Source organism: Mrakia frigida, assembly GCF_051309035.1.
Source record: "Mrakia frigida strain ATCC 22029 unplaced genomic scaffold BDY24scaffold_37, whole genome shotgun sequence".
Classification (NCBI taxonomy): Eukaryota; Fungi; Basidiomycota; class Tremellomycetes; order Cystofilobasidiales; family Mrakiaceae; genus Mrakia; species Mrakia frigida.
Window position 1 is genome coordinate 255,828 of NW_027481244.1, and position 25,024 is coordinate 280,851.

Sequence of the window (25,024 nt, forward strand, 5' to 3'; positions counted from 1 at the left end):
ACGTCAGTAGCGAAGATCAAACGCCGTCTGAGACTACGAGGAGCTGAGGCTGGTCAGTCGAGTATCGAGGAGTGGGCTCGAGGCGGTCTGCGGCCAAGGAGAGTAGCGAGGGAGGAGAGACTCTGGGACGGCGGTCTGAACCCCAAGTCTCGTCAGACAAGTTCCTCGTCGAGATCGAGAGCGTTGAAGCGAGCCAGCACATTGACAGGGAGTTCAGTAGGTCGCGTTGGTCTTGTGGATCGAGGTGAGATGGGCTCCGAGGACCCACGGACGGAGGTAGGAGGAGAGGGAAGGAGAGGAGGGGCGAGGTCGAGCTGAAGGAAGAGAGAAGGGCGATGAGCTCGAAGGCGAGATTCGGTTGCCATTTTCGAGAGCTCAGGCCCGAAATCTGAGAGCTGGGTGGCCAGCAGATGCTTCTCCAGAATCTTTGAACAAGACGAGTTATGGTTGAGGGGAGGAAAAGACGTCGACGCTCTCATCCGAAAACACGAGCTCATCAGAGCTCGCGCTTTTTCCTTCCTCCTGCCAACCATCACAGTCGAATTTCCTTCTTCGACTACACTCCCTAGCCCTCTCAGCATGTCCGGTCCCGTGAACTCCATCTTGTGAGCACGTCTGAAAGAGAAGGAAGCAGAGTGGGGACGTGAAGGAAACGAAGGGAGAGATTGGGCTGAATCGAGCTGACCTTCCTCCCTCCTTTCTTCGCTCGCTCTCGATTGATACAGCTCCCTCGTTTTCCTTCTTCATGTGGCAGCAGAGGCTCCCTTCGCTGTTCAAGCTTTGTGGGCTCCTCTGAGTCGTGAGCTTCCTTCTGCTCAAAAGGATTCCCCGGTCGTGCGAGCTCGAGGCTGAAGCTCACATCTCCTCCTTCTCTTCGTTCGAACAGTGCCTCTACTGGAAATCACCAACACTACGCTTGTCTTCATCAAGGTCTGTCGGATAATCCACATTTTTCTCTACCCTGTGTTGGTCTCCCATCATCGACGAGGATGCTCAAACGCAGAAAGATGGAGGAGAGAAAGAAGAAGGATCCGCTGGCGACGACTGACTTCCTCCTCCTTCTTCCCTAGCTCTTCGCCGCTCTCTCGCTCAGCGTATCCGTGGGAGCTTTCCTCTGTTGGCCTCTTCCCGAATACCTGTGCGCTCTTCCTTTTTTTTTTCCTCTTGCCTTTCGCTCTTTCTTGAGGCTCGAGCTGACCGTCTTCCTCCCCTCCTCAGACCAGGAAAAAGAGCCTTCGGCCTCTCTCTCTTACTCTACCACGCTTCGGTATCGACCATCATTTTCCAAGCACCCCGTTTCATACCCTTCTCCCTAGGCGAAGCAGCGGAGAGCATCAGGTTCACTCCCGAGACCGCTTGGGCGTTGATCCATGTCGTCCTCGGACTCGGATTCGCTAGTTGGTGGCAACGTGAGTCCCTGGTTGTAAAAATAGGATTTGATGGTTGCAGTGGGGTCGACTTCGTTAGGCAGATTCTCGGACCACGTCGAGCTGGAGGCGAGAGAGAGGGCTGACTTCGTTTCTCTCGTCTTGCAGTCACCATTGGTCAAGCCGCTGCGTTTGCCGCTGCTCAAAGAGGAGCAAAGAAGTAGACGGCGTCTCTGTTGAAGATGTGACGTGGCGGGAAGCTTTCATAGCCGGAAGGGATCATAGATGTCAGTTCAGGCCGCGTCGACGACGCGTCTCGCTCTCCTACCTTTTCGTCCGAAAGCTGCTTCAGATCGCTGTTGTGATGTTCCTGATGAAGCGAAGGGGTATGAAGTAGTGTCCTCACTTAACACAAACTACCACAGGATTCCGAATCCACTGCCTACAGACTCAAGATCTCAACACGCTGCCCTCGTCTTCACCCTCTCCACCCAACCTCCTCGACCCTCACCTCCACCGTCCTGCTCGTTCATTGAGCCCTCTTCCTCAGTCGGCCGAGGAGAAGGATCCTGTTTAGCTTGTAAAAGTGTCCTAAGCTCGAGCGAGGCCCTTTTTTCACATCCCTTTTTCTGTCGCAAGGCGGCCTGCCGTTTGGACGAAGCTCAGTTTCGACGACCTCGCTGCCTTCCTTCACCCAACTCCATCTCTCTCTCTCCACAACGAAGAATCGCTTTCGCCCTTTCCTCCTCCTCGAAAACCATGGCGGCCACCTCTCAAGTATGCACCATCTCCCTCTGGTCCACACACCTCGCTTCTTCGCATCTCTCCTCGCTCTCCACCTCTCCTTCCCCTCTCCATCCTCCTTCTCAGCTCTCCACCCTCCTCGCCTTATCTCTAGCGGACCCTTCACCTCTTCCGATCTCTACAGTCCTCTCCCTTTCGATCCTCTGTCCCTGGGAGTCCTACGAACCTCTTCAAGAGCTCTTCAGCAAGGGGAAATACGAGGAAACCGAGGTGGACGAGACAGCGAAGAGGATAGTTGAGGTGCTCGTCGGAGAGGTCGAGAAGCTGTCCAAACTGGGGAAGGCGGATCGAAAAGACATCAAGAATCTAGGAGGAGCTCTCAAGGCACTCAAGATCTTACACTCTCTGGTCAAACTTTCACCTTCAGCGATCTCTCCTTTGATCCTCCTCCATCGTTCGACCTCCTCCTCCTCGACCTCGCCTCTCCTCCCTTCCCTCGTCACCTTGTACCCTCTTCTCCCACACCTACACTCTTCCTTATCCCTCCTACACCTTTTATCGATCCTCCTCAACCCACCACCATCGACAACAACCACGCTGTCCGCCCTCCATCCTACCCAAATCTCCTCCACCCTTCCTCCCTCGGATCCTTCAGCTCCTCCTCCTCAACCCTTCAACTCCCTCTGGGCAGACTTTGAAACCCTCTACTCCCTCTCACCTACTCTCATCTCTCTCTCTCAACAACCCGCTTCAACCTCCTCCCATCTCTGGCAAGAGATCGCTTTCAGACTCGTCGAACTCGAAGGATCCCCGGAGGACTTCCATGCCGTCGCTGCTGCACGGGAAGCGGAGGAAGGACGAGAAGAGAGGGAGTTGAAGATCTTGGAGAGCGTGAAGAACGTCCTGCCTGATCTGAGGGAGGAGTTTGTTCGAGCGGCCGTCAAGCATTCGTCGTTCTCGAACGGAGGAGGCGAAGGAGTCGGAGAGAGGATCGTTCAGTCGGTTCTCGATGGGAGTGTACCGGTGGAGCTGGTTGGGTTGATGGCTGAGCCTATGGAGGAAGAGGAGGACGAGTATGTCAGGATCGCTAGGGAGAGGAGGCAGGAAGCGGAGAGGAACACGGGAGTTGGGAGCATCGATTTTGGGAGGTTGAGAGTTGGGAAGGAAGCTGTTGGGTGAGTCGTGCTTTTGTTTCTTCGTTCCCTTCCGTAACTTCACCCTTGAGCTTCTACGGAACGCTGCAAAGGCACTCCGTCTACTCTTGGCATCTTGACCTCGTCTTCGAATCTGACCCTCCTTCCTTCTGATCCCGTCTCCAGATCCTCGCCTCTCCCTCTCTCCGACAACATGCGAGAATCCATCCTTCGTCTCGCCAAGATCCAGGAAGAAGAAGCCCTCCAGGACGAACAGGACGCTCTGGAACATGCTCGAGCAGGAGTGGTCGCTTACGGAGGAGATCTCAACGATCAAGTCAAGTACGACGGACTGGGAGGAGACGCGTCCAGAATCGGAACCGTCGGACCTGATGGAGAGGAGTACGAGGAGGAGCCGCTCGAGGAGGGAGTTAGGTATCGATACACGATTGGTGGAGAGGGAAGTGATGACGAGGAGGAGCCTGTGAGTCGAACGGCGACGTCGTCTTTTGGGGAACGGAGACGAGACGAGTTTGGCTGACTCCTTCTTCCGTCTTGATCTATCCAGGAGGTCATCAAAGGAGCACCCAGCATCAAGAAGACTGCCGTTATCAACACTGAGACGATCCTCGAAGAAGCTTACGTCTACAACAGGAAGATCTTCGATCAGGACGCGACGACGAGGAGATCCGCTGCGAGGAAGGCGATCGAAGAGCAGACTGGTTCGTTCTCTATTCTCTCTCAGCTCACTTGTTTTCCGTACTGATCCGTCGTGTATTTATCTCGCAACAGGTCTCGATCAGAACACTTTCGAGGCGTGGAAGACGATCCTCGAACGAGCCGTTCGTCTCCTCTTCATCTCCTCTGGCCTCTCTCTCTCCTCGTCAAGCTGACCTTACTTCCTCTCCCTCTGTTCCTCTCCCTCTCTCGCTCTATCAACAGCCTCGTCGTCTAGCAGCTCTTCTCGAACGCCACGAGTTCTCAGCCAACACCAATCACCTCGTCCCCGTCGAGCACAACTCCAACTCTCGAGGTCGAGGAGGACGAGGTGGAGGAGGAGGTGGAGGAGGTGGGAGAGGCCGAGGAGGAGGAGGAGAGCGAGGAAGAGGGTCGAACAAGAGTAGTCGAGGCCATCAGAACCAGGCGAGGGTGAGAGGGCACGACAAGAAGATGAGGAACGGAGGTGGGAGCGGAGGAGGTGCGCCGCCTGCTAGTGCTATCTAGCTCTCGTAGTTAAGTTCATGTAGAGTCTTTTGATCGAAAGATGCGTTTTTGTGATGTCTTGGTGCTCTCGAGAGCAAGATAGACGGTCAGAAGAAGGCAGGGCGATGTGCGAGTCGAGTCATAAGTCATCACGAAAGCAGTTGAAAGGCGGAGAAAATAGAGAAAGGTGCGGGTGGGTCTAAGGTATAGCAGCTAAGCAAAAAAAACAGGGTCCAAAGATATTAGGAGAAAGAAACGAAAAGAACGAAAAAACGAAAGGAAACGAACAGGGCTTCGACGCGTCGACCAACAAGATCAACCCTTCAGATCTCCCTCCAGCTCCCTCCGCTTTCCCTTCCCGTAGCGAGGATGACGCTCTCGAGAGCCAAAACGGCTGAGCTGGCAAGGAAGTTGAGTCCAAAACTGGAAAAAAGGGAAAGAAGGGAAGAAGGGTCAGCCCACGCGTCTCGAACAAACGGGGAACGAGAAAAGACAGAGAGAAAGCACTGACCCTCTGTAAAGCTGCTTGACTCCACCCAGCCTTCCCTCTCCACCAGATCCGTTCTCCTCCGTCGCAATCCTCCAGATGCACTCCACCAACCCGGCGTAAGGCCTCGGTCGCACATCGACGCACGTCTTCCCAAACCCAACCGCCGCCTTCCCAGCATCCTGGCTCCTGCTCTGGACCTGTAGACGCCGACGAGCCGTCTCGATGGGGAGGGTGATGAGGAGACCGGCGATGTTGAAGACGGCTTCGAGCGTTCGATAGCTCATGGGCGAGTTGAGGAGGGAGATGTGGAAGGTCTGTTCGATGAGGATGGGAGTAGCTAAGCTGACGAGGCTTCGAAGTGTGATGTCCCAGAAGGTTGGCCAGAAAAGCGTGGGGTGGAAGTAGGTGTTCCACCAGCCTCCTTCTTCCTTGACGAGTCGAGTGAGTCCTCGAGCTGGATTCGACGAGTAGGTCCTGAGTTTCCTACTTGAGGATTGGACGATAAGTCGAGTCCGAAGGAGGTCGAGTGGCGAAAGGATGAACCCTGATAGCGAGTGGGAAGCGATGTAAGGGAGGAGGGTGATGAGGGGTGTCGAGGACGAGGTGAGGGTTGGAGTTTGGCGGAGGTGAGAGGACGAGGAGATGGTTAAGGGGATGAGGATGGTTTGGAGAAGAGGAGGGAGGTAGTGGGTGCAGGAGTCAAAGAGAACCGAGGTCCAGAAGCCTGGGAGAGCGAAAGGGGGAGTTTGGTTCAGTTCGGAAGTTCGGGGAAGAGGGGAGACGCGACGGTGGAAATCGTTGGGTTGGGGAAGGAAGGGGAGCGAGAGATGGGACAGGGGTGTGATTTTGGCGAGGGAGGCTCTGTTTGAGGTGAAAGAGGGTAGAGTATAGAGAGGCAAGCTCACCTTTCCAAGGAGCAGTAGGTCCTTCACCGTTCCATAGTCTTGGTTCAAGGGAAAGAAAGGATGAAGGAGAAAAACAAAGGTCAGCTTCGACGTTACTCCTTCCCTTCCTTCAGCTTTCCCTCCCCTTCCTCCCACCTCCATCACAGCACCATATCCATCTAGCCCAAGACATCAAGGACAGCTATAGATACTGATAACTCACCGTTTCGTCATAGCCCAAGGTCCATTCGACTCTCCTCTTCTCAGAACCCACTCCATCTTGACACCATCCTCCTCCGTTCTCAAGACGTAGCCGTCCGCGTCCACCTCCTTCTTGGTGTTTCCTCCTAGCAGCTCATCCTCCTGCACCCTCCCTAGACCACTAGCGTTGACGATGAGCTCCTCGAAGTAGGCTTGAGCGTCCTCCTCGTCGTTGGGTGCGTCGTCCTCCTCCGAGTCGTCTCCTCGTTCGGCGTCTTCTACTCCTCCTCCTCCCGTCGCTCCTCCTGGTATCAGCGATGGTAGTTTGGGAGCGAAAGAGCGTCTTGGTAGGTATTGAACTTGAGAGAGGACCTTTCCAGCTTCGAAAGGTTGAGCGATGAAGGAGGAGAAGAGGGAACCAGCGGTGGCCCAAAGGAGTGTCTCCCTTGCCTTTGCCGAAGTGAGGATCGAAGGGGAAAGATGAGGGAAAGTGGCAGAAGTACGAGATCGTTCGGGTAGGATCAGGACGGGGGAGGAGGAGTTGGAGTTGGCGAAACGAGGGGACGGAGGTGAACCAGAGGGAGGGAGGGTGGGAGGAAGGAAGAGGAAGTCGTCGGTAGGAGCTGGAGAAGGCAGGAAAAGGGGTCAGCTCGGTGGAAGTATACACCCAGAGCAAAGACAGACACTCACGAGCATAGAGCTGCCTCACTGAAGAAGGGAAGTTGGAGGACATGGCCGTTGGGAGGGAAGGAAGGAGAGACGTGGCGAAATCGAGGTCACCCGGCTCGTCCCTCCTTTTCTTTCTTTCTTTTCTCTCCTCCTCCTCCGCTCCCCTGAGAAGTTTCCCCTCAAAATCTGGCTCGATGGAGATCTATAACTTCATCTCCCTTCTCCTCAAAGCCCGCCAGAAACTCATCAAGAAATTACGTTTGATTCTGCGAGTCGACTCGGCGTTGTTGACTTCAACCGTCCCGACGCCTTCCTCTCGAGTTCTTTCCCCCTTCCCTTTGAGGAGCACGTCGAGCTTCAAGGCTTCGATGGAGCTGGAGCTACTCTTCAGCTAGATGGTAAGCTCATTCCGTCCTGTCGAAAGAAGAGGGCCGATGGACTTCTCCTCGCTCATCTTCCTCCTCTTCAAGACGGCACTCAGCCTCCTAGCTCTCGTCTCTAGTTTCGCTCGAGTCATAAACTTCCGCTTTTTCGATGACATCAGGTCGGATATCAACTGAGAGCCTCACAGCAGAACGAAAAGCACGGTCCCCTCGTGGCGCGCGACGCGTCTCATCCCTCCCCTTTTTTCTCTCAGACGACCCTCGCTTACAGGAAAGATCTTCTGTACCCTTCTTTAAGTGCTTGCGTAGTTTCTCCTCCCTTCGACCTTTAAGCGCTCAGAAGCAGACTCGAGGACGCGTCGAGATGAAAAGATAACGAACAGCCGTCCCCTTGTTCCCCTTCGTCCTCTCCCTCCGCTCCCTCTTTGGAAGCTTTGATCTATCAAAGCCAAGTACTCGCGCACATCCGAAATGCGATGACCTCAAATGACCTCGCGTATTCTCAACGCGGAAAAGAGAGGAAGTCAAGCAACTGAGGTCCAGTTCAACCCTCAGAGGAAAAGAGATCCGTTGCTCCCCCTTCCTCTGCTCTCTTTTTCTCGAACTACTGCACGAAAAAGAGGAGATGGGGCCTGCAGTTTGGTCAACATTGGAACGCCTAGAAAAAATTGAGACCTCCGACGCGTCTAGATATGCCCTGAAAACTCCGCTTTTCATCGTCCTCGAAAAATGACGCGTCGAGATCGCTACTTTCTCTCCTTCTTTTCTCTCCCCCTGTAGATTTTCTGCAGCTCTCATTGAGACGTGGGGTCACTAAGGACGCGATCTCATCAGAGCTCGAGAATTAAAGAACGTAGGGCCCTCTGGGGGTTGGGAAAGGAAGGGGAATCCGAGAGTTCCATGCCGTCACGTCGAGGCAGCCCCCAATCGACCTCTGCTCTCCCCCCTCCCTTCTCTCTCTCTTCCCAACTGTTTCCTTCTCTCTTCCACCTTCTATCCACTCAACTACTACTCTTTATCTACCACCGCCAACCTCACTTCTCCTTGTGAGCATCTCTTCCCGCTTCTCGTTCCCCCTCAGACGGTGCAGAGAGCCCAAACTCACTGAGTCTCCTCGTCCTCTCCCCCCACCTCCCTTCAGCCCCAGTCGTCAAGCACAAGATGGTCCACGCTCCCAGCAGCTCCTTTTCAGAGTCAACCTTCAGTGCAGAGACCTACTCTTCAGAATCAGACTCTTCCTCTTCTTCCGTCTCCTCGTACACTCGTGAGTCGACCTCGCCTCAATCTCGTTTGGTTGTCGAGCTCATCGTCGACCTTCTCTCCTTTCCTCACCACTTCTTCTCCGTCCACTTTTCTCCTCGTACCAAGACGCTATGGAGGACTACCATCGCTCTCTCTTCCTTCAAGCTGAGCGCTCGCAAAAGGATTTTCTCGAGAGAAAGAAGGCCAACTTCGTCGTGCCCAAGGAGGCGGGGATCCAAAGAATGGTGAGCTTCCCTTTCTCCTCTTCCCTCTTTCCCTTCCCTCCTCAGCTTCCTTGGTTTGGTAGCTGACTTTCTTCCCATCCTTCTTTGCACTCGATCAGCACAAGAAGAAGCTTTCCCAGTCCACGACTCGTTCGTCGTAGCCTCCTCCCCCCTCGGCCCACCCGATCTCTCCTTTCGTCGCCCTCTCTCCCAAACTTTTGCACCCCAGACGCTGCTTCTCACCTCTGCATATCTTCTCGTTTCCTAATCTGGCTCCACATCGCTTTGCTTCGTTTATCGCACACTAGTTACTTTCTTCCGTCCTCTCGAACGACACCCACGAACGGTACTCGCACGACTCGTCTTCTCCCTTTCTTTTCTCTCACATTGTAGACCTTTTGCTTCTCAAAGACCAGCCATTCTAGTCTGTGTACCCGTAACGTATCCATATATCTGTAACCTCTATCCTAATCTAGATCCACCTTGAGCGCCGAGTCTAGGAAAGAGAAAAAGCGCGTTCGTCTCTCGTTCTCGACGCGTCCGTCCTCCCGTCCTCTTCCTGAGCCCCTTCCTTCCTCTTCCTTTACTCCGACTTCCCACCGAACAACTTGGCCAACACCCCCTCAACCTCCTTCCACCCGTTCACCCTCGTCACACCCTCCGGTAAATCCTTATCCAACACCAACCCAACGTCGTCGCCCAATCCAAGCTTTTGAGCCTCGTCGTACGAGATCCGATCCTCAGGTCCTGGAGTTGAGAGACGCTGGTTCCAAGGGTAGTGACCTATCGAGAAGAGGAGAACGGGGATCTTCTCGGGGGAAGAGGAGGGAGTGTTGTTCGTTTTGGGTTTGGGTTTGTTGGAGTTGGCCACATCGAACGCGTTCTCGATGGAGTCGTCGATGAGGATGGAAGCTCCGATTCGGTGTAGAACCTAAGGGGCATGAGGGGAAAGAGGGAAAGAGGGAAGAGAAAAGGCAGTGAGTGGGTCAGGACTTCGATTGAGGGAGGAAAGAACGCGTCGCCTGAGAGAAACGAGACGAGAGGAAGGAGATCGGCTCACCTCGGACTTCTTGAGAGGGTGAGAGACAGCAGTCAACGGAGGACCGTTCTCTCCTTCGGTGGCGACGTGGGTGCTATAGAACGAGAGGAAGACGGGTGAGCTAGAATCGAAAAGAACGAGTTGATGGAGAGACGACGGGAAAGGAGGGTGAGACTCACAAAGCTCCAGTGAAGTACAGCTCCCTGAATACGCCAGGGTAGAACTTGTCGACCCAGATCTGGGAACCAACTCGCTCAGGCTCTCCTCGAGCGGTTACGATCACAAACTCGAGTCCAGGGATAGTCTCCTTCGCTCGGACGAGGGACTCGAAGGCGCCTTCCACGGGAGCAGTATCGGCAAAGAGATGGCGTTGGTAGAAAGATTTGACTGTTGCACATGTATGCGGGACAGATAGAGGGGAGAGAGGTACGAGTCAGCTTTCGCGAGAATCGAAGAGAGGAGCAGGACGACGTCGACGAACGAACCCTTGATCATGGTCTCTGGAGGAGAAGAAAAGACGATCGAGTGAGCCAGAATCTTCGAGGACGAATCAATTGTGATATGCGAAGATAAGACGAACCTAACGGTGTTCCCCAGCCTGAGAACGACGAACAAAACAAGAAGGGAGTCAGTTGAGTCGAGCTGGACGACTTCGAGAACGGCATTCGCTCAAAGGAAAGCCAGGGTCGCTCCCACGGCTTAGTAATTTAAACGCTTATACTGAACTCACCTCTGTTCCTCCAGTAGTCTGAAGGAAACGGTCGCCATCAGAAGTCAGCTTGCGTCGCTTCCTTCCCTCCGCTCTCGTCCGTTCTTTCCCTGCTCCTCAACTTCAATCTGGTCCAAAGGAGGTATTCTGCGGGACTGACGATAGTACTTAAAGTCCTCGAGAGTCATATCCGTTCCGAACTCAGCATTGTGGACTGTTAGAAGGAAAGGAAAAGAAGGAAGGACGGAAGGAGATCGTGAGCTCGATGCAAAAAAAAAAGAAGGGCCCTCCTTTCTGCCTGTTTCGTTCTCAGCTGAACTTCGAGGAAGCTTCAGGGGATGAGAGCGGACTCACGCTCTGCTACCTTAGCGTTGGTCTGAGTTCAATCGAACGAGGAAAAAGAGGGAAGTGGAGGGAGGAACGAAAGGTCAGCTCAGCCCATCCTGGTTTCCCCTTCCTGCTTCATCCCTTCCCCAGGCCTTACCTGAGCGAGAACATCATCTAGATCTACAGCAACGACGACCATTTCTTGGGTCTAGGTTTTTGAAGGAGCAAGGCGGTTCTTGGAAGGAGGGAGTTGGTTGGGAGCAAGAAGTGAGAGGAGGTGACTCGAATTAGCCGATCTGTTCAGCTCGAGCGAGTCCGCCGTTCGCCGTCGAGGTTGTTGGATTCGCAAGATCCTCAGCATCTGGCTGATGTACTATCGAAGTAAAGTTGTGCTGGTTCAAAGAAAAAGCGAGATGAAGGAGATATAGAAAGTTTCGAAAGCCCAACACGAAGAATCCGTCGCGACGACGCGTCTCCTTCCCTCTTCCTCTTTCCTCTCTTTCCAGATCCCAATACACTCAGAAGACCAAGCCTAACACATCGGATCCCATACTACTCACTCTCCCTCAACTCCTCAACCACCCTCCAACCTCCTCACCCAACTTCTCCCAACCCTTCGCTCGCTCCTCTCCCTCTTCAGGCTTCAGGGCATGCGAACCCTCCACTGTCGCTCCCCTGAACTTGAGCTCCTTGGGAACCGCCTCCTCCCAAGCCTTGAGAAGAGCAGGCTGAGTGGTGGACGCGCTGGGTGTGTGTTCGTCCTCGGAAGAGAAGAGGAAGAGCGCGGGCGTCGAAAGAGGGAGTTTGCCGAAGGTTTGGTCTAGGGGGAGGGGTGAGACGAGGGAGAAGTAGTCGTCGTCACCGCTGATATGAAATTGGTTCGTCCAGAGAGGGGATTTTGATAGGATAGGAAAAGAGAAGGAGGCGAGGGAGCGACAAGGTCAGCGACGCGTCGATTAAACCTCGACGTTTCTTCGCTCGGAAAGAAAAAAAAAAAAGGGAGCGGAGCGGCACTCACCCCTCACAAGCCAGACTCCAAGCTCTATAAACCGTCACATCGACTGCGAACGCTTCCTTTCCTCCGGGAACGAGCTCGTCTCGCTGGCCAGCGGCATAGAGCTCGGCGGCGAGGGAAGCGAAGGTAGGTGGGAAGGAGGGGTAGGAGGCCAAGGCTTCTCGGTCGGAGACTACAGCGAACGTGAAAGTGATAGGTGAGATGTGGGTCAGTTAAATCGGACAGAAGCGATTGATTGGAAGAGAGAGAGACGAGCAAAGGACGACGACGAACCAGGAGCCTGAAGAATAACCTTATCGACCTTGGATCTCGCAGGTTCCGAGGTGAGGTAGCGCATGATTTGTTGACAGCCTGTTGAGTGACCCATCAAGACAATCTCCGTCTTGCCTGAGCAGCGAAAGAGGGAGAGGAAGAGTCAGCGAAGAGAGAGAGACACGCGACGGCGATGCGGTGAGAACGACAGAGGGAAAGATGGGGACGAACCTCGAGCGGTCTTGAAGAAGTTGACGCAGGCTTCGATCTCGTCGGCGTCTTGCTGGAGAGAGCCTCGTCCAAAGGCTTTGTAGGCTGTGGAGAGGTGAGGCTGAGCTCTGGGAAGGGAGGGAGGTCGAAGAAGAAGGATGAGAGAGGAGTCAGCGTGCTCGCTTTCTCTGCTCGAGGACGGAACATCCTGGGCCCTGTAGAGCTCGAGGCCTACGAGATACACTCCTGCAAATCATGCCTCGAGCTAGACTCTGCGTCCATCGTCTTGAAAGAGAGGACAAGAAGGACGTGAGACGAAGAGGCGAAACTCACAAACTCCAGCCCATCTTCTCCAGCTCATAGTTGAGAAAAGTGAGGTACGGAACTGATCCGAGTCCATCGAAGAGACCTGGCAGAAAGATGAGCTGGCGGTGGTAGAGAAGAGGAGCGAGCAAAGGTCAGTGACGGTGAGGAGATGGCGAGGAAGGAGAAAGGGTCGAGCTCAGGGGAAGGGCGAGCTCACGACTTTGGAGGAGGATAGATCCGCTGATTCAAAGACCGGGTTTGATCCTTCTTTGGTGGGGTACAGATGAAGGGTTCCGGGTAGAGAGAGAGTCGATTTAGTCGCAGTTGCCATGGTGAGCGTTTGAAGGGAGAGAAGGAGAAGGAGAAGGGAGCATCAGCTCAGCTTCGAACTCTTCCTCCCCTCCACCCTCCTTCTCCCTCCTCGCTCTCCCCTTTTATATATCGCTTCACAGGATGGAAGCTTCCTCTTCTCGACAAGTATCCTCCGCTGGATCTTCTCCTTCGTTCATCCTCCCTGGACTGAGTACTTCGGGCTTGACCATCACTCTGTGAGCTCATCTCTTTCTCCCTCCTCCGACCTCCCTCACTGAGCTCTTCTCTTCTCCGTGTTCTTCTTGCAGGCACCCTCTCCCCATCCTCAACATATCGGAACACTATACTCGAACGAGATTGCAGCAAAAGTCGGAAAACTACAAGAGTCAGTCCAAGGTGGAGCTCGCAAGGAAGAGAAGAGCGTCCGAGCTCACCACCTCCTCCTCCCTCATCTATCCCTTTCTCCCCTCTTTCTTTCTTTCCTCCGCGCAGTCATCGGAGCTTTGATCGGAATCCAAAAGGGACGAGAAGTCGAGATTGTCAACTCGTACGAACTCGCGCTCGAGAAAGCTTCCTCGGGGATGGACGTCGACGAGCAGGCAGGTGGAAGTGGGTTTGATGGAAAGACTGTCGACTGGGCCTTCTTCGAGGAGAGGAGTGGGAACTGTACGTGTTTTCTATATCTTGTAGCTTTGTATACGAGCTTGAGAGGTGGGACGGAGGCCGAGAGGGGGAGCGACCGAAGGAAGGGAATCGTTCGAGCTCACCACCTCCCCTTCTCCTTCTCCTTCCCCTCCTCCTTCAATAGTCAAACAAGTCTTTCCAACTCTCGACTTCCTGGGATGGTACTCTGTCGGAGTCGATCCGTCCTCTCTAGATCTCTCGCTTCACACCCAGGTTCGTTCCGCTCCCTTGCTCCCTCTCTCTCAACACCTCCCTCTCATTCACCTCCTTCTCTTCTTGTCGCTTCCACCACAGTTCATCACCAAAAACGATGCTCCTCTCTTCCTCCAACTCTCCCCTACTCCTCCAGCAGCTACCTCGGAAGCAACAGAGGAGTCAGACCTCCCTCTCACCATCTACGAAACCGTCCTCCACGTCGCTCCCGTCGTCGCAGGAGCAGAGGAGGAGACGGGAGCTGTTGGAGGAGCTGGGGTTTTGTTCCAGAAGACGGGATGGAAGATCGAGACTGGGGAGGCGGAGAGAGTCGCGGTGGACGGAGTTGGGAAGGCTGGGTTGGAAGGTGGGAAGGGAGAGAGCAGTTGTGAGTGATCAACCCCTTGACTTTCGATCTGCTTCAACTCATCTTGTCGACGTCCCATCCCTCCCCTTCGTCTTCTGTCTCACTTCGGGGCTGACTCCCGTCGTCTTCTTCAATCGCGTTTCCTTCGTCGCAGTGATCCCAAACCTAACAACCCAACGAAACGCCCTCCAGATGCTCTCCAACCGAACCCAGATCGTGCTCGCTTACGTCCGAGGCGTGTCGGAAGGAACTATGAAGCAGGATCCAGAGATCCTCCGAATGATCAGTGGTTTGATGGCTGGGCTGCCGGTTGAGGAGGCCGAGGAGTTTAGGGAGGAATTCTTGACGGTTCGTTTCTCTCGCTCGACGCGTCCCTCTTTTTCCCTCTCCCCTGTCCACTTTCCATCGCTGTTTCGGATCTCTGACTCTTTCCTTACCCCCTCTCATTGATTTCTGTAGGAGTATGCCGACGTTCAACTTACCACCTACCTCGCCAACCTCACCAAATCCCTACACTCCCTCAACAACGCGACCGACAAGTTCACGCTTCTCCACGCGCCGTCTGCGAACGAGAGGAACGGGCTGGCTGGGTTTGAAGGGATGTTGGGCGGTGGTGGTGGAGGAGGTGGAGGCGGTGGGGGTGGGCGAGGTGGAGGAGGGATGGGAGGAAGGACGAGGATGGGTGGGATGGGTGGGAGGTTTGGGAGGGATTGATCTGTGAGGACTTGGTTGATTAGAGGGAGAGGTGGTCGCGGTTGGTAGTAACGAGTTATGACTTTTCTAATTCTCTGAGCTTTGGGTGTTGGTCAATCCAAAGGGAAAGAAAGAGAGGAAGGGTGAGAGGAGAGAGCAAGACGCGCGACGAAAAAGCGACTTGCCACTCGGACGAAGGAGACGACTTGCAAGTCGACGTGGAAGAGCAACTCGAGATATCGACGGATAAAGAGATGATCGAGTCTCGATGCTGGCAGTCGAGAATTATGAAACGAGAAGAGAGGACGAAAACGAGCGGTCTTCTCGACTGTAGCTCGCCCTCGACGGCAGTGAAATCATGATTTGAGAGCTGGGGAGACTTCTCAACGTACTAGAGAGTCGGTCTTGACTGTTTCTGAAGAGCGAGAAAGTTGTATCTCAACGAAATCTACAAGAAAACAGACGCGTCGAAGCGAGAAGAAAGCAGAGGGCTGAAAGTCGTTGAGCTTCGAGCTTCCTTCTTCCCTCTCTCCTCCTCCCATCCTCCACGACCTCCTCCCCTTGCGTTTTCTACAAGGCCCTCCACAGTTCGCCTTGATCTATCTACTCGTCGCTCCCTTCCCTCCTCATATCCATCTCAAGATCCTCGCTTCTTTCGAAACAAACGAGCGAGAGGAGAGCTCGCTCGAAGCTCGAAGGAGATTGAGCTTTCTCCTCTCCTCCCTCTGCTCTCCTTTCCCCTTCTCCTCTTCTGTAGGCCTCCCATCATGAACTCTCGCTCCATGGGATTTAACGACTCCTCCTCGGCGACCCTCAAACTCTGCAAACCCTCAAGACCCTGACGCTAGTTGTTCGCAATCGCAAACCGAAGGAGGAGGACGTCGTTCGTTTGACCTTTCACACCTTTCACATCTCTCTCCCCTCTCCCTCTCCGCCCTCCGCCTTCGTATTCGCTCATGTCAAAGAGATCGGATCTCGCGTAGGCCTTCATATGAGGAGTGCTCTAGAACTGCTTATCGAAGAGAGGATTTTAGCTGACCTTTCGCCTTGAGCTCAAGAAGTCCTCGACGTTGACTTCGACCGTCGAGGATCCTCCCTCCTTTCCTTCTCAGCCCAGCTCTCCTCTAAACTCTACATCTCGGAGGAGTTCGAGCATGCTGACCCCTCATCTCGGATCTCTGAAACACCGACGAGTCCAAACATGGATTTAACTCGAGCAGCTCCGAACCGCCTGTCCCCTCTCTCTCTCTCGACTCGGTCGCTCCTACAAAAAGGCCTCTCCTGAGCCCTTTCCGCTCTCCCCAACGTCCACCTTCGCCACCCATATCCCTTCCTCCTCTTCAGTAACCACTGCAACTATGCTCAAACCCTCCTTCCTCTTCGCTACGCTTCTTCTCCTCCCTTTCCTCCTCTTCCTCCCCAGCACTACCTTCGCTTGGGTCAGCCCTTCCTCCATGCACAACGAGTTCAGCGACTACAACTACTGGACTGGAGTGACCAAGTACTTTGTTTTCAACGTCACCACCGGTCTCATGGCTCCAGATGGTGAGTCGAGCGAAAGAGATGGGCTGAACGATCAACGAGCGCGAGCTGACCCTCTCCTTCTCCTTCTCCTTCCTTTCTCTTTTTTGGGAAGGCTTTGTTCGAAACGTGACGATGATCAACGGCTACACTCCTGGGCCGGATCTTGTCGTCGACGAGGGAGACTGGGTTGAGGTTCGTGCTCCTTCTCCCCTCTCCTCTTCCTTTCGACGACGCTGATCTTTCCTCCCTTCTTCTTCTTCTTCTTCTTCTTCTTCCTCTTCAGATCGAGGTCAACAACGAATCTGTCGATGAGATCACCATACACTGGCATGGTGGGCTTAACTTTTACCTTGACCCGAATTTATGACCTCGAGAAAAGAAGGGCGACGCGCCTTTCTTCTTTTCCTTTTTCTTCTTCTTCTTCTCCCTCTTCCTTCCTCCCTCCCTTCCTTCCTCCCTTTCTTTTTCAGATCTGACCATGCCCCCTTTCTTTTTCTCCCAGGAATCGAACAACGTGGAACTCCTTGGTCCGACGGCGTCGCAGGAGTCACCCAGTTCCCCATCGGCGTCTCCTCTCAGTTCATCTACTCTTTCCGAGCAACTCAACATGGCTTTTATTGGTACCACGCTCACAACGTACGTTTCTTGTCTCTCTCAAAACTTTCACCATTTCCTTCCTTTCTGACTCAAACTCTCCTTCGAACAGCGAGGTCTCCTCGGCGATGGCCTTCGAGGAACGCTCTATATCAACCCTCGACCTGGACGAGAGCAACCGTTCCATCTTATCCCCAACGCTACGGTGGATCAGCTCGTGCGAGCCGAGACGGAGAGCAAGAAGGTTTTGCTCGCTGATTGGTCGCACCGGAGTTCGGAGGAGTGAGCCTTCGTTCAAGACGCGTCGTTGCTCCGTTCGTTTATGACTGACCTCCTGCTCTTTTTTCTCCTCAGAATCTTGACTACCTGGAACGCCACTTCTATTTCTCCCCTGTGCATCCAATCCATGCTCATCAACGGAAGAGGTGACTCGCAACATCCTACTTTTCCTCTTCGACCCGTCCGTCTCTAATCCTTTCCTTCTTTCCCTTCTTCCCCGTCTTCTCTCCTTTCCTTCGTCTCCAGGCCAGCAGATCTGCGCTTCTCCAGCGACGCTCGCCGCAAGCGGTACCAATCTCACGGCTCAAGGGTTCGTCGCGTCTTTCTCCTCCCTCCCTTCGATCTCGTAGGTGCAACGCGTCTCTGACTCGAAACTTTCTCTTCATAGATGCCGCAACCCTACCCTCAACCCCGCCAACGGTACTCGTCCTGATTTGTTGGATCCCGAGACGTCAGTCGAGTCCCTTCTTCTTCCTGCGAGTCTGCGAGAACTGACTTGGTCGCTTCTTCGTCGAAACTTCTTCGAACTCCCAGCTGGTTTAACTGCCGAAACACCTCGACGCCTTTGGAGAACTTCGTCGTCGATCCCGCTTCGGAATGGCTCGCCCTTCAACTCGTCAACGCAGGGTCGGAGTGGTCGATTCTTTGTCAGTTTCGCTTCGATTTCTACTTTCTCTCGTCGCCTCCCTTCTCGATCCGAGCTGATCTTTTACCTTTCTCGCTTACAGTCACCATCGACGAGCATCAGTTCTGGGTCTTCGCTGCCGATGGATCGTACATCGAGCCCAGCCTCGTCAGTGAGTCGAATGAATCTCTTCGAACAAAAGAGGTCCAAGGTCCAAGACCCGAAACTGACGCGTTCCCTCAACCTCCTCGTCTTTTCATAGGTGGAATCACCATCGCGATGGGAGAGCGATACTCGATCTTTGTTCGGCTCGATAAGCCCAGCGGTACGAGTTACAACATCGTTCGTCCTCCGTTTTCTTCTCCCTCTCCCTCTCTTTCTCGTCGTCCTTCTCTCCTCCTCGTCCCCTTTTGCTGAACTTGTTCTCTCCCTGTATCAAAACAGAGAATCGCTGCCCTCGGTCAAACCATCTCCGGATACGCCCTCCTCTCCTACGAGTCTGGCTGCAACGATTCAACGAGAACTTCGACCTCTCCTCTTCCGACTGTGACCGCGTCGTCCATCCCCAGCATCTCGTACGGAGGAGCTCCCCTTAACGCTACGACCTTCGTTCGATTCAACGCTACCTACCACCCTCCTTACCCCGCCAACCCTCCTCCTCTCGGACCTGCTGATGTCACTCGTGAGTTCTACAGCTCTTCGGACGCGTCGAGCTCTCCTTGATCTTTCCTTCCCTTCGTCTTCTTTCCAGTTCGTCTCGACTATGGACCTCGAGGACCTACTGTTTGGGTTCTCAACAACGTGAGTATCATATCTCTACATCGCCTTCTCTCTTTCCACCCACTCGAATTCACTCGTATCTTTTTCTTCCTCCGCCAACCAGGAACCCTTCTCTCTCTGGCGAGAGCTCGAGACTCCCGTCCTCTTCGATCCCACCATCTCACTCGGAGCCAACCTCTCCCTTCCTTACCGATCTGGAGACGTCGTGGATCTCATCCTATCGGCCTCGCTCGGAAACCCTTCTCATTCGATTCACAAGTGAGCAAGCAAGAACGAGCTTCGACTTCGACTTCCTCCCCCCTTCGTCTCTCGGCTGATTGATCCCCCCTCTTGCAGGCACGGAGTCAAAGGATGGAACATCGGATTCGCCAACACCGCGTTTAACTACAGCTCGACGACTGAAGGTATGCCCTCGCCTCTCCCTCTTCGGTCGACGTTCGATCCAAACCAAACTGATCCGTTTCCTTTTCTCTTTCGACGCGTCTTCCTTCCTCCTCAGCCGCCGCTGCTCTTCCTCGCGCTTTCAACTTCGTCAACCCTCCGTTCAGAGACAACATGAACACGCCCGCTGCTTTTGCTACTCCAGCTTGGGGTACGTCTCGATCTCGGGAGGAAGTCTGGCACGCGTCCACTGACTGACTCCCTTTCTCTTCTTCTGTTGCCTCTCCAGCCGCCATCCGATTCTTCTCGGACGATCCTGCTCCCATCTTCATCCACTGTCATATCTCTCTCGTGAGTGTTTTCTTTTTGCTTCATCTCTTCGAGCCTCGATCCGAGCTGACTTTTCGCGTTTCTCGACGCATCCTTTCTTCTCTCCTTCGCAGCATCTCTCAGCGGGAATGGCTCTCGTCTTGCTCGAGGCGAGTACATCTCAACTCCATCTCTTCTCATCCCTCTATAGCCTCCCGTCTCCTCGCTGACTCTCCTCTCCCTCCCCTTCCTCCCTCCCTCCCTCCCTCCTCAGTCCATCGACAACCTCCCCCCCATCCCAACCCGCTACCTCGAGTACGCCGAAGAGTTCAGCGGTCAAACCTTCTCCTCCACCCCTTACGTTGGGTTCGACAGCAACTACACTTCCATCAACTTCAACGCGTCCGTGCCGGTCAACACCACTGCTTCGTTCAACACGACGTCGTGAACGTCGCCTCCTGGTCTATCGCCAAACGGACAGTTTCCTCTCACTTTTATCTTTTTCGACTCTCGTTCTTTGAACCCCCGTTTCCATTTTTACCGTAACAGTGTGATTAGCCATCTGAGCAACGACGTTGCTTTTTTCTTTCCTCTCTTTCTCCCTCTGTCGCTCGACTCTCTTTCGTTTGATCTCCGTTGAACCTATCTATCCATGCGTTATCTTCTGCACACGATTTACGACGTTCCCTCTCCTCATGGAAAAAGAAACGAAAGCGAACGAACGAACGAAGACGACGATTCCATCGACGCGACGAGGCCGGACTCGTCTTCCTTCTTGGTCGCCTTTTCCCATCTCGGACTCCCCTATCCATATCTTAGCAAGACTAAAACGAACAGAGATCGATCCGTGCCGCTCGTTCTCGTTGTTATTGACCGATCTCGAGCGTTGAAGGAGCGAGAACGCGTCGGGAATCTCGCAGTGACGATCTTGTACGCGCTTTGCTTTCTTGTAGCTTCTTCCCTCTTGCCAGATTTAGCTTCTCGCTTTCAAGGTTTCATCGAGAGGAGGAAGCAGGATGAAGACGTCGGCGAATAAAATTGCGGCAAGCAGGAGCGAAAACCTCAGCCCACAACAGCGCCCTCCTTCCCCTCAAACCATCACCTCGTGCCCCGCTCCTCGCGCTTCCAGCTCGCGGTTTCTCCAGTCACAGCGCATCAAAGCCTCCTTCTCTATTCTTAGGTTGGCTTTCCTGGCCTCTCTGCTCTGTCGATGACACAGCTTAGGGCGAGGTGAACCAGAGGAGGGATCGATTTTGCAGAGAGAGAAGGGATGTCGACTCAACGACCGTCATCAACAAGGACTCATTTTTTCCTTCTCCTTCCTCCCTCCCCTCTCCTCCTCCCCTTTCCTCCTCAACTCTTTCAATCTCAGCCCATCCCCAACGCCTACCTCGTCTGCTTCTAGAGTCGGCCGACTACATCGTTCATCCCACTGAACGACGCCAGCAATCGCCAAAAAGAAGGATGCGAGCTTCCCAATCTAACCGTCCCCTCCTCGTCAGCAACAGCAACCCCAACTACCAGAACTCGAACGCTCCTTCCCCGCTAGTAGGCAGCTCGTACCACACCCCTTTCGGCGACTCCAACTCGAGTATGATGAGCAGAAGTAGTTCTGAAGCGGGAAGCCGATACTCGGTCGGAGGAGACTCGAGGAGAGGGAGTTCTGTTATCGCTGGAGAGATGAGCAACTCGGAAAAGGTCAGTCCTCGATTGTACTTGTCTTCTCTACCAGCTCCTCGAGACTCAAAGCTTCAGGGAGTCGAGGGAAGGAGAAATCACCACCTCTCCCCCTCCTTCTCTCCGCTGCGGCGCGTCTAAAACACCGCTCTCCCTTTCCTTTTGTTCGCTGCTGACTCGCTCTCCTGCTTTCTTTCGATCAGTTCTCGCTGCCATCGAGCTCCATGCAAGACCTGGAGGACGCTGGACCCGAAGCCGACGATTACCTGCATGAGCCAGACGCTAAAACCTACTCCAGAGTCCGTCTCTTTCCCCATCCCTTTCTTTTTTGGTCCTTCAGGTCACCCCCTTTGGATCGTCCTCCCTTTCCTCTCACAGCCTAGCTGACCCTTCCCCTCTTCTTCTCTTTCTACTAGGGAACGATCTTCACCGCTCGAGGGCTCATGAACCTGGGATGTATAACGACTCTGGTTTCCGCGTTGTTGATGCTCTTGTGAGTCGAGCTCAATCGTCTGTCTCCCTTCCTTCGTTCAAGCTCGGACGCTCACACGACGTCATATTGTAAACGCTGCAGTGCTGGATACCCCATCATCGTCGCTACAAGACCTAGCACAAGTACGACCGCAGGATTCAAGTAAGCGTTGTTCCCTTTTCGGTCTCGAGGCAAACCCTCCCGACGCTTCGCCCCTCCAGAACGTTTACCCTTGGACGAGCGATGGAAGTCTGGGAGTTCTGCTCTTTCGCGAGCTAAGTTCCCACCCACTTTTCTCTCCCTCTTCAGCCTTGGAGGAGTAAACTCTTCAGGTCAGGTTCCCGCGACGGTTGGAAACTTTGGACTCATCGACGAGGATACTCCTACCGATGCGTACACGATAACTTCAAACGAGGGTACTACATGGGAGCTTCAGTTCTCCGACGAAGTGAGCAGCTGGTCATTGGCACGAAGGAGGGTAGATAAACGACGAACGAACAAAATCTGACTTCGTTTCTCGTCCCTCGCCCCAGTTCGAGACCGAGGGACGATCCTTCTACCCTGGAGACGATCCTTATTGGGAAGCCGGAGACTTCCACGCTTGGGCTACGACTGATTTGGAGTGGTGAGTCCCTTCCTCTCGTACTAGGAAGAGGAAGAGGGAGGTCGAGGGGAAGACTCGAATCTCTGCGCTCGCCTCGACATTGCCTGCTCGCTCAAACTCTGATTTTCTTCTCTCCCGACTCTCTCGACCTTACCAGGTACTCCCCGAAAGCTTTTGCTACCGTCAACGGATCTTTGGAAGTCAGCTTGTCTCAGGAATCGTACAACGGTCTCGAGTTCGTCGCCGCTCCTCCTCCTCTTCTCTCTTCAGCTCACTCTCTCGATTTGCATTTTCTTTTTCGTCTCCAGCTACGTCGGAGGATCCCTGACCAGCTGGAACAAGCTCTGCTTCACGTAAGTTCTCTCCCTCGTGCTCCGAGAGGGAATCGTCGACGCGTCTTCGTTCCACTGATCTCTTCTCGCCTTCCCTCCTTCTCGAATGTTTCCCGGCGGTAGTGGTGGTCGTCTGGAAGTTCGTGTGCAACTTCCTGGTCGTCCCGATGTTTGGGGTCTCTGGCCGGCCGTATGGACGATGTTCGTCCTTCTTTCTCCCTCGCGTCGCGTCTTTCTTGCCCTGACCTTGCTTTTTCCGGTCTTCCTCGTCTTCCTTTGAACGTTTCTTCTTTATCGGTACTCAGGGGAAACCTCGGGCGAGTCGGATATGGTGGAACTCTTGATGGAATGTGGCCTTACTCGTGAGTTCTGGCTTCTCTGCTCGACGAACAACGCCTGACTCCCTTTCCTTCACGTCCCCCTCTTCTTAGCTACGATTCTTGCGACGTTGGAACTGTCGTACGTCTCACATCTCCAGCAGAACCTCAACCCTTCTCCGCTGACTCTCCCTTCATCCCGTCTTCCGCCTTAAAGTCGAATCAATCGCTCGCTGGGGTTCCCGCTATCGCCTCGACAGGCAATAAGTGGGGGACCGAGCTCTCCTTCCTTCCTGGACAACGACTCTCAAGATGTACCTGCACGGACGACGAGACTCATCCTGGTCCGAAGCACACCGACGGAACCTGGGTTGGACGATCTGCGCCGGAGGTTCGTTTCCTCGCTCGTCCCCCGTCTCTCTCTCTCTCAGAGTCGCTCATCTCGGCCCTCTTCTCTTCTGTAGATCGATCTCTTCGAGGCTCAGGTCGACAACTCTCTCGCGCTCGGTCAAGTCTCGCAGGTGAGTTTGCCGACTCTTGTCGTCCCTCCTCTCACCTCTTCTCTGCCTCGTCTCTTTCGTCTTTGCTCACCCCCCCGGTGTTTTCCCTTCTTCTTTCAACTTGCTCTCTCGCAGTCTGGCCAGTTCGGTCCTTGTGAGTCTTTCCTCCTTCTTCGTTTGAGCTCGTCGCGTCCGTTCGTCTCGTTCACTTGCTGACGCGCACGTTGTATTTTCCTCCGCATTCCTTCTCTTCAGTCAACCCGTTCGTCCAGTCCGTCTACTCTTCTGCTCCTCTCGACTCAGTGCTCACGCTCCCATCCTCCGTCCCCCTCCAGATACTACCTGTTCGACAACGTCACCAACGCAGAGATCTACAACGCTTCGGTCTCGGCGCTGAACTCTTATTCTGGAGGGCAATGTGAGTAACTTGAGCTTCCTTCCCTTCTGATCGTTTCTGCGCTGACTCTCGCTCCTTCCGTCTTCTTCAGATCAAGTTCGTTCCATCCGCCGTCGTCGCTCTTCTCGAAAGTCTCGCTGACGACCGCTCCTCTTCCTCACCTCCTTCCAGCAATCAACCTCAGTCCTCAGTACTACCAATCAAGAGTGCTATCAGTACACTGGAGCTGACAACCTTCCCGGTTGCTTCTCGGTTTACGCGTGAGTGTCGAATTAGGGCCCTCCTTTCCTTTTGGCGACGCGTCCTGACGTCCGTTCCGTCTCATTTTAGCTTCGAGTACGCACCTGGAGATGATGGCTACATTCAGTGGCACAACGACGACAAGCCCGCTTGGAAGTAGTGAGTAAATCATCCTTGTCTGTGCCTCTCAAACCGCACACGCTGACCTCGTCTTCTTTTCCCCTCAACAGCCTCGCCGCCGGTATGGCTGCTAACACTGAAGCCGAGGTTGGAAACCGTCCAGTTCCTCAAGAGCCGATGTACATGTACGTGTCAAAATTGCGAGGGGAACGGTTGGGATGGAGTCGAGCGCGCGTTACTGAACTCCTCCTCTCCGTTTCTGCTGCTCTTTCAAGCCTTTTCAACCTCGCAATTTCACTAGCCTTTGGAGCTATAGACTACGACGGTATGGAAGGTCTCTGGCCTATGAAGATGTTGATTGACTACGGTAAGCTCGAATTCGTTCTGGTTCCGTCGAAGACGCGTCGCTGATCCTCTTCTTCTGCTCTTTTCTTTCGTTCTCAAGTGCGACTCTATCAAGATCCTGCCAAGAGGAACATCGGTTGTGATCCTGACGACTTCCCAACGGCAGACTGTGAGCATCTTCTCCCCTCCTCTAGTCTCTTCGACGTCGAACTGATCTGGTGTATTTTTCTCTCCTTCCAGACATCGCTCGATACCCCGATGGTTACTCGAACGTCAACATCACCACCTGGGATCAGGTCAGTCTCGTTTCGTCTCTCTATCCCCCTCCCCTCTCTTCTTTTCGCTGACCTTTCGTCCCTTCTCCTCCCTCTCCGCCGTGTCCTCAGATGACCGACTCGGCCGCTCTCCCTGGAAACACCTTTGCTGTGAGTTTGTTTCTGTCTTGTCCTGAAATCTGTTGGACATCTTTCTGACCCTTCTCTGCGATTTTCCGACTTTCAGGGAACGTGCTAAAACCGAACGCGTTCAAATCTTCATTCTCGCATCTCTCCTTTCTCTCTCACACCTCCCACAGACTTCTTTCCCTCGCATACCCTCGCATTTTATTCCCTCGATCCCACTCAAACTGAGTCGCTCGCTATAGACTACATATCTCTTCGCCTTTGCCGACTCGGTTTTCCCTCCCTTCTTCTCGTCTTCCTCTCTTCTATCACCATGGACTGTCCACTCGCACCTCCTCTCTCTCATCACTGCTTTATCTTCCATTTTCGCTGTGTCAGTCAGTCTCCGACCCGAAGAAGGAAAGGAAAGGAAGGCCGACGACGGGAACGGCGACGCGTGAGCCGACGGAAGTGATCTCTTGAGAAACGCTTCCTTCTCTCA

General features: G+C 53.9%; 8 protein-coding genes across 8 annotated transcripts; 5 read left to right on the forward strand and 3 right to left on the reverse strand.

The window, feature by feature from the left end:
* Window positions 1–526: 526 nt before the first annotated feature.
* Window positions 527–1,694, forward strand: BDY24DRAFT_401292 (uncharacterized protein). Its single transcript, XM_076642075.1, has 6 exons — window positions 527–605; window positions 726–799; window positions 887–930; window positions 1,071–1,138; window positions 1,219–1,409; window positions 1,536–1,694. The coding sequence occupies exons 1-6, from the start codon at window positions 580–582 to the stop codon at window positions 1,589–1,591; spliced, it is 459 nt and encodes a 152-aa protein (XP_076493235.1). The 5' UTR covers window positions 527–579; the 3' UTR covers window positions 1,592–1,694.
* Window positions 1,695–1,957: 263 nt separating this feature from the next.
* BDY24DRAFT_191194 (uncharacterized protein) lies at window positions 1,958–4,538 on the forward strand. Its single transcript, XM_076636405.1, has 4 exons — window positions 1,958–3,286; window positions 3,431–3,728; window positions 3,813–3,966; window positions 4,037–4,538. The coding sequence occupies exons 1-4, from the start codon at window positions 2,127–2,129 to the stop codon at window positions 4,135–4,137; spliced, it is 1,713 nt and encodes a 570-aa protein (XP_076493236.1). The 5' UTR covers window positions 1,958–2,126; the 3' UTR covers window positions 4,138–4,538.
* Window positions 4,539–4,770: 232 nt separating this feature from the next.
* UGO1 (mitofusin complex protein UGO1) lies at window positions 4,771–6,755 on the reverse strand (the record flags this gene model as incomplete). Its single annotated transcript, XM_076643843.1, has 5 exons — window positions 4,771–4,870; window positions 4,959–5,661; window positions 5,843–5,880; window positions 6,045–6,645; window positions 6,713–6,755. 5 exons carry the CDS (start codon window positions 6,753–6,755, stop codon window positions 4,771–4,773), a joined length of 1,485 nt encoding a protein of 494 aa, XP_076493237.1.
* A 2,214-nt stretch (window positions 6,756–8,969) lies between these two features.
* On the reverse strand, window positions 8,970–10,889 carry BDY24DRAFT_401306 (uncharacterized protein). Its single transcript, XM_076642076.1, has 9 exons — window positions 10,773–10,889; window positions 10,643–10,664; window positions 10,449–10,502; window positions 10,310–10,327; window positions 10,160–10,177; window positions 10,065–10,079; window positions 9,759–9,966; window positions 9,601–9,673; window positions 8,970–9,471 (listed from the first exon to the last, which is right to left on the reverse strand). Exons 1-9 carry the CDS (start codon window positions 10,812–10,814, stop codon window positions 9,124–9,126), a joined length of 798 nt encoding a protein of 265 aa, XP_076493238.1. The 5' UTR covers window positions 10,815–10,889; the 3' UTR covers window positions 8,970–9,123.
* A 253-nt stretch (window positions 10,890–11,142) lies between these two features.
* Window positions 11,143–12,795, reverse strand: BDY24DRAFT_401309 (uncharacterized protein). Its single transcript, XM_076642077.1, has 6 exons — window positions 12,616–12,795; window positions 12,426–12,517; window positions 12,114–12,220; window positions 11,904–12,017; window positions 11,634–11,802; window positions 11,143–11,479 (listed from the first exon to the last, which is right to left on the reverse strand). The coding sequence occupies exons 1-6, from the start codon at window positions 12,727–12,729 to the stop codon at window positions 11,182–11,184; spliced, it is 894 nt and encodes a 297-aa protein (XP_076493239.1). The 5' UTR covers window positions 12,730–12,795; the 3' UTR covers window positions 11,143–11,181.
* A 1-nt stretch (window position 12,796) lies between these two features.
* BDY24DRAFT_355362 (COP9 signalosome complex subunit 6) lies at window positions 12,797–14,667 on the forward strand (the record flags this gene model as incomplete). Its single annotated transcript, XM_076637782.1, has 7 exons — window positions 12,797–12,946; window positions 13,019–13,095; window positions 13,203–13,376; window positions 13,519–13,607; window positions 13,689–13,974; window positions 14,108–14,301; window positions 14,413–14,667. Exons 1-7 carry the CDS (start codon window positions 12,852–12,854, stop codon window positions 14,665–14,667), a joined length of 1,170 nt encoding a protein of 389 aa, XP_076493240.1. The 5' UTR covers window positions 12,797–12,851.
* A 1,575-nt stretch (window positions 14,668–16,242) lies between these two features.
* Window positions 16,243–19,742, forward strand: BDY24DRAFT_366243 (multicopper oxidase-domain-containing protein). Its single transcript, XM_076637952.1, has 18 exons — window positions 16,243–16,362; window positions 16,454–16,502; window positions 16,673–16,806; window positions 16,877–17,046; window positions 17,119–17,189; window positions 17,290–17,353; window positions 17,432–17,494; window positions 17,578–17,690; window positions 17,772–17,840; window positions 17,931–18,010; window positions 18,113–18,350; window positions 18,420–18,469; window positions 18,552–18,706; window positions 18,785–18,852; window positions 18,948–19,040; window positions 19,119–19,180; window positions 19,273–19,308; window positions 19,413–19,742. Exons 1-18 carry the CDS (start codon window positions 16,303–16,305, stop codon window positions 19,584–19,586), a joined length of 1,749 nt encoding a protein of 582 aa, XP_076493241.1. The 5' UTR covers window positions 16,243–16,302; the 3' UTR covers window positions 19,587–19,742.
* Window positions 19,743–21,012: 1,270 nt separating this feature from the next.
* Window positions 21,013–24,578, forward strand: BDY24DRAFT_427811 (glycoside hydrolase family 16 protein). Its single transcript, XM_076644051.1, has 20 exons — window positions 21,013–21,114; window positions 21,232–21,308; window positions 21,390–21,449; window positions 21,597–21,735; window positions 21,821–21,912; window positions 22,049–22,126; window positions 22,200–22,244; window positions 22,347–22,424; window positions 22,529–22,585; window positions 22,655–22,682; window positions 22,758–22,931; window positions 23,005–23,061; window positions 23,344–23,458; window positions 23,529–23,533; window positions 23,609–23,697; window positions 23,768–23,836; window positions 23,908–23,982; window positions 24,073–24,164; window positions 24,243–24,311; window positions 24,383–24,578. Exons 1-20 carry the CDS (start codon window positions 21,040–21,042, stop codon window positions 24,487–24,489), a joined length of 1,581 nt encoding a protein of 526 aa, XP_076493242.1. The 5' UTR covers window positions 21,013–21,039; the 3' UTR covers window positions 24,490–24,578.
* Window positions 24,579–25,024: the final 446 nt, after the last annotated feature.

Bases quoted from the DNA above. Each gene is read 5' to 3' on its own strand.
- BDY24DRAFT_401292 (XM_076642075.1), top strand. From the start codon at position 580: ATGTCCGGTCCCGTGAACTCCATCTT. The intron at 800-886 runs GTGAGCTTCCTT...TCGTTCGAACAG, and splicing joins TTTGTGGGCTCCTCTGAGTC to TGCCTCTACTGGAAATCACC. The intron at 1,410-1,535 runs GTGAGTCCCTGG...CTCGTCTTGCAG, and splicing joins ATTCGCTAGTTGGTGGCAAC to TCACCATTGGTCAAGCCGCT.
- BDY24DRAFT_191194 (XM_076636405.1), top strand. From the start codon at position 2,127: ATGGCGGCCACCTCTCAAGTATGCACCATCTCCCTCTGGTCCACACAC. The intron at 3,287-3,430 runs GTGAGTCGTGCT...TCCCGTCTCCAG, and splicing joins GTTGGGAAGGAAGCTGTTGG to ATCCTCGCCTCTCCCTCTCT. The intron at 3,729-3,812 runs GTGAGTCGAACG...TGATCTATCCAG, and splicing joins GTGATGACGAGGAGGAGCCT to GAGGTCATCAAAGGAGCACC.
- BDY24DRAFT_401306 (XM_076642076.1), bottom strand. From the start codon at position 10,814: ATGGTCGTCGTTGCTGTAGATCTAGATGATGTTCTCGCTCAG. The intron at 9,674-9,758 runs GTGAGTCTCACC...CTCGTTCTATAG, and splicing joins CTGTACTTCACTGGAGCTTT to CACCCACGTCGCCACCGAAG. The intron at 9,472-9,600 runs GTGAGCCGATCT...CATGCCCCTTAG, and splicing joins ACCCTCTCAAGAAGTCCGAG to GTTCTACACCGAATCGGAGC.
- BDY24DRAFT_401309 (XM_076642077.1), bottom strand. From the start codon at position 12,729: ATGGCAACTGCGACTAAATCGACTCTCTCTCTACCCGGAACCCTTCAT. The intron at 12,018-12,113 runs GTTCGTCCCCAT...TTCGCTGCTCAG, and splicing joins CTTCTTCAAGACCGCTCGAG to GCAAGACGGAGATTGTCTTG. The intron at 11,480-11,633 runs GTGAGTGCCGCT...ATTTCATATCAG, and splicing joins TGGAGTCTGGCTTGTGAGGG to CGGTGACGACGACTACTTCT.
- BDY24DRAFT_366243 (XM_076637952.1), top strand. From the start codon at position 16,303: ATGATCAACGGCTACACTCCTGGGCCGGATCTTGTCGTCGACGAGGGA. The intron at 17,495-17,577 runs GTCAGTCGAGTC...TCGAACTCCCAG, and splicing joins GATTTGTTGGATCCCGAGAC to CTGGTTTAACTGCCGAAACA. The intron at 18,707-18,784 runs GTGAGCAAGCAA...CCCCTCTTGCAG, and splicing joins CCTTCTCATTCGATTCACAA to GCACGGAGTCAAAGGATGGA.
- BDY24DRAFT_427811 (XM_076644051.1), top strand. From the start codon at position 21,040: ATGCAAGACCTGGAGGACGCTGGACCCGAAGCCGACGATTACCTGCAT. The intron at 23,837-23,907 runs GTGAGTAAATCA...TCCCCTCAACAG, and splicing joins GACAAGCCCGCTTGGAAGTA to CCTCGCCGCCGGTATGGCTG. The intron at 24,312-24,382 runs GTGAGCATCTTC...CTCTCCTTCCAG, and splicing joins CGACTTCCCAACGGCAGACT to ACATCGCTCGATACCCCGAT.